This window comes from Dermacentor silvarum, chromosome 6, assembly GCF_013339745.2.
Source record: "Dermacentor silvarum isolate Dsil-2018 chromosome 6, BIME_Dsil_1.4, whole genome shotgun sequence".
Lineage (NCBI taxonomy): Eukaryota > Metazoa > Arthropoda > Arachnida > Ixodida > Ixodidae > Dermacentor > Dermacentor silvarum.
Genome location: NC_051159.1, coordinates 48,813,610 through 48,818,309, shown reverse-complemented (window position 1 = coordinate 48,818,309; position 4,700 = coordinate 48,813,610). Strand labels below are relative to the sequence as shown.

At 52.4% G+C, this 4,700-nt stretch overlaps 1 protein-coding gene across 2 annotated transcripts; it reads left to right on the top strand.

The window, feature by feature from the left end:
* Nucleotides 1-612: 612 nt before the first annotated feature.
* Nucleotides 613-4,465, top strand: LOC125946233 (uncharacterized). 2 transcript variants are annotated; one of them, XM_049668820.1, is made up of 3 exons: nucleotides 613-1,422; nucleotides 1,459-1,922; nucleotides 4,372-4,465. In XM_049668820.1, the coding sequence occupies exons 1-2, from the start codon at nucleotides 740-742 to the stop codon at nucleotides 1,871-1,873; spliced, it is 1,098 nt and encodes a 365-aa protein (XP_049524777.1). In that variant the 5' UTR covers nucleotides 613-739; the 3' UTR covers nucleotides 1,874-1,922; nucleotides 4,372-4,465. The 2 variants fall into 2 exon arrangements, with proteins under 2 accessions (XP_049524777.1, XP_049524776.1); XM_049668819.1 differs by having other exon boundaries at nucleotides 613-1,922.
* Nucleotides 4,466-4,700: the final 235 nt, after the last annotated feature.

Sequence of the window (4,700 nt, the reverse complement as noted above, 5' to 3'; positions counted from 1 at the left end):
TAGACTCTGCCCCCAACGCAGGTCGCTCTCAAGATACGGTAGCGCGACCGCGCGCTGCCGCCACATACGCAGTTTCAGCCGCAATTCCTTCATTATACGCGAACCTTTTCATACGCTGTACAATACCTGAGCTTTATAGATAACGCTAGAATTTTCCTATAAAATTAGAGGACGCTTAAGTTTCGCTTATAGGAGTGGAACATTGCATTCAAATATCCCTGACTGCTTCTCACGCTTCCCGGCAGCTGCAACTTATGCAACCGTAATGGTTACCGGGAAACACTGGCGGCGAACGCTATGCACGAAGGCGAGCTTCCTGGTAGAAACGCGGCCTCCTGCGTGAGCCGATCCCAATGATAGTGCACAGCTGCGCCAAAAAATTACATCATTTTTAGGTTTCCGTTTTTGCTTCGCACTTTTAATATTTCCTTCTGAGAACATTTAACATAAAAGGCATGCGCTGTGAGTGTCTTATTTCATGACATTTGTTTGTGGATTGTCATTCTCAAAATTCCGAGCAAGAGCTTTGTCAAGAATTTAAGACAAGGTATGAGCAACTGTAGTGATAGTGTAGTATCAGCGAATACCACGAGCGCATGCGTGAATGCCTGAGTGACATGACGTCACGCCAGAGTTGACTACTTAAACGAATAACTCAATAAACCTGTGTTCATTCCTGTTTCGGCGTCTGTTACTTCAGTGGCGACGAGGTGATTAACCCCCACGGCCAGGGTAAAGCATGGCAACGCATGCCGGGCCTCCTATTTTTGACGAAGGGGACGACAAGTGGGAAGCATATCAGGTGCGATTAGAAGCTTTCTTCGAAGCCCATGAGATTGTCGATCCGAAGAAGCGTCGGGCCTTACTTGTTGCCGCCCTTAGTACCAAGACAATAGATCTCTTGGCAGGGCGTTGTGCGCCTGACAAGATTCAGGATCTGACGTACGAAGCAGCAGTTCCAAAACTGGCTGAGCACTTTGCACCGAAAGGCAACGAGATAGCGGAGTCTTATCGGTTTTTCTCAAGGAATCAACAAGCCGACGAGTCGACAAGCGATTTCATTGTCGAACTACGGAAGATGGCTAATAGGTGCAATTTTGGCCAGGCGCTAGATAGGATGCTGCGGGACAGGTTTGTTTGCGGTATACGGGATGCTGGAGTCCTTCGTAATCTGCTAGCAAGGCACACGCTCACGCTGCAGGAAGCAGAGGATGCGGCGATAGCTGGTGAGATGGCGGCACGCAACGTACAGCAGATGGGAGATGGACCAATCACAGAGGGCGTCCACGCAGTACGAACAAAGCAAGAGCGGCAGAAGTTCGTCAGAAGGCCGCAGCCAAGTAGGATGGCTGAGTCCAGCAACGAGCACCAGACCGGCTGCCTTTGCTGTGGTAGCGACTCCCACAAGACCGCCAAATGCAGGTACCGCCGCGCTGAGTGTTTCTCTTGTCGGTGGAGGGGACACCTGGCTGCAATGTGCAAATCCAAGCCACGCCAAGAAAATGTAGCTCATTGCGAGGAGTCAGTCTTGGACAGCGAGGACTACGGACAGTTCCTGTTACACCTCCGTGAGTCGTTGAGAGGACTGGTCGGGCCTATATGGCGAACGCTACAGTGGAAAGGGGTGCCCGTGAAGATGCAAGTGGACACCGGATCACCAGTGTCAATAGTGACATGGCCAACTTACGCCCAGCACCGTCACCGTTGGCCCATGCTCGACAAGTCGTCGTTTCAACTGAGTTGCTTCCTCGGTAGACTACCTGTGAAAGGACAGCTGGAAGTTCCTGTCACCTACGCTGGAAAAACCGTCAACGCGACGCTAGTGGTGCTCGGCTGCTCAGGTCCAAACCTCTGTGGCCGAGACAAAATTTAAGCATTCCAGCTGACTGGAGGCCCAGTGCTCAACGTGGAGGTCAACGACGGTAAGCCGCCCCCTCCTGACGAAAATTCTATTGCTGCCACGCTGAGGGCAGAATATGCCGATCTGTGTTCTCCAGGGCTAGGATTAATCAAGGGGCCTCCGGTTCACTTACAGTTGCGCGAAGGAACCATACCGCGATTCTGTAAGGCCCGTTCTGTACCGTACGCGCTACGAGAACCTGTAAATGAAGAAATCCGAAGGCTGGTTGACACGGGCATATTGAGATGATGATGATAAGTGGTTCTTGAGGGAAAGGGAAAGGTTGACGCTATCTTCTGCAGCCCTTGAGGGAGCACGGCTCAGCGCGAGACAGGTCGCCAGTGCCGAGTGGGCGGCGCCACTCGTTCCCGTCGTCAAGAAGGACGGTTCCATCCGCTTGTGTGGCGATTTTAGAACAACCGTCTATACAGCATGCCACACAGAACAATATCCGCTGCCAAAGATAAGGGATATATTTGCGAAGCTCAACGGAGGGGAAGTATTCAGTACAATAGATTTGAAGGATGCATACAACCAGCTACCGATAGATGACGCGACAAAGAAGCTGCTTGTGGTAAACACGCCAAAAGGGTTGCATTGCTTCAACCGGCTACCGTTCGGGGTTGCGTCGGCACCAGCGGTTTTTCAGAAGCGAATGGAAACTATATTGCAAGGTCGGCCGGGTGTACAAGTATACCTGGACGATGTGGTGGTCGCCGAGAAAAGAGCAAAATTGTGACACGTTGCGGAAGATGTTCCAGCGGTTCAGGGAAGCCGGTGTTAAACTGCACCCGCTCAAATGCAGATTTCGCCAGCCGGAGGTGGAATTCCTTGGTCATCGCATTAGCGCAAAAGGCCTGAGGCCAAAGACCGAAAACATCGACGCGCTCTTACGAATGCCTCGACCTACGGGTGTGACAGAACTACACGCACTACTAGGTCTGTTACGTATTACAACGCATTCTTGGGGAACTTGGCTACAGTACTTGCGCCGCTATACGAGTTGTTAAGAAAAGACGTGCCTTGGCAATGGGAAGCTAAGCAAGAGGAGGCATACGAGGCAGTGAAGCGGTTGATAAAGGAGGTGAAGGTTTTGGCCCACTATGACCCAACCAAACCACTCATCTTGGAAACGGACGCATCTCATGCGGCGTCGGGGCAGTCTTGTTCCACAGAGTGGACGGCGTAAACCAACCAATCGGGTTTCGATCTCGCACCCTCTCTTCAGCCGAGCGAAATTACGCTCAGGTTGAGCACGAAGCCTTAGCGGTGGTATTCGGCGTGACGAAGTTCCGCGAATATTTGCTGGGAAACAATTTTACATTGGTCACGGATCATAAGCCGCTGATGCGCCTTTTTAGTCCCGATAAACCAATACCACCCTTGGCAGCAGCAAGGATACAGCGTTGGGCTCATTTACTCGGTGGTTACAAGTACTCGATTCAGTACAAACCGGGAAAGGACATAATTGTGGCCGACGCTTTGAGCCGTCTTCCGCGCAAGTGCCACATGATGACAAGACAGTGAAGTCGATGCTGAAAGACGAACGAGAGTATGTGCTGCTGGCAGACCACCTGGACTCCGGACTTGTGTCGGCGCACAATTTGGCCGAAATGACGGCACGTGATGGCGTGCTCAGGCCGGTCATGCGTTATGTTCAGGAAGGCTGGCCAAGAAAATTGTCGGCAGCACAAGAAGCATTGCGGCCTTTGTTCCAGAAGAAAGACGAGCTGACGTGCAGCCACGGTATCCTTTATTGGGGCCATCGGGCCGTGATACCCGCCGCCGCTCAGAAATCAATGCTGCAGCTGCTGCACGATACCCATCAAGGCATGACTGCGATGAAAAATCTGGCTCGGGCACTTTTCTGGTATCCCGGACTGGACAAGGATATCCAGAATATTGTGCACGCATGTGCAGTGTGTCAGCAAAACTGCAGCATGCCACGCGCGCAAGAGCCGGTGCCGTGGCCGGACACATTTGAGCGATGGTCAAGAATCCACGTTGATTTCGCTGGGCCAGTCGAAGGGCGGATGTTGATGATCGTAGTGGATTCACATACCAAATGGATCGAGGTTGTTCCACTGAAGATAACCAGCGCAAATAACACTGTCGAAACCTTGCGGGGCATTTTCAGCAGATTTGGGTTGCCACGAACAGTTGTGTCCGACAATGGGCCCCAGTTTACAAGTAGACAGTTCCGCCAATTCATGGAAGATAATGGCATCCTACACCTACGATCCCCTCCATATCATCCGCAATCGAACGGGCTGGCTGAGAGGGCAGTGCGCACTCTTAAAGAAGGGCTGCGCAAAAACGTGCACGGTACCCTCGAAAGACGCCTGGCCCGATGGCTACTGCGTTATCGGCGCACCCCACTCCGAAACGGAAAGACACCAGGCTTCATGCTTCTTGGTTTTGAACCACGTTCGCTGTTGGATAATGTGGTGTCACGACCTTTTCTGCCGCAGGTGCACTTCCCCGCAGACATTCGCCCGGAGAACCCGTATGGTGCAAGAACTATGGGGCAGGCGCCAGTTGGAGACGCGCAGTGATACAGAATACCAGGGGATCCCGCATGAGCACGGTCAAGACAGAAGATGGTGAACTATGTGAGCGTCATGAAGATCAGCTAAGGCACCGCTCGGATGGTCACCTACCAACATCGTTGGACGAGGAAGGCGCCGAAGGAAAAGGAGTGTTGGCCCCGACAAACGAAAATGCAGACTCTCTGGCTGACTTTTCGGACACCAGCCCCATTCCCTCGGCAATCGAAGAGCACGAAACAGGAGCTGCAAAC

Coding starts and splice junctions, on each gene's coding strand:
- LOC125946233 (XM_049668819.1), top strand. CDS start 740: ATGGCAACGCATGCCGGGCCTCCTATTTTTGACGAAGGGGACGACAAG.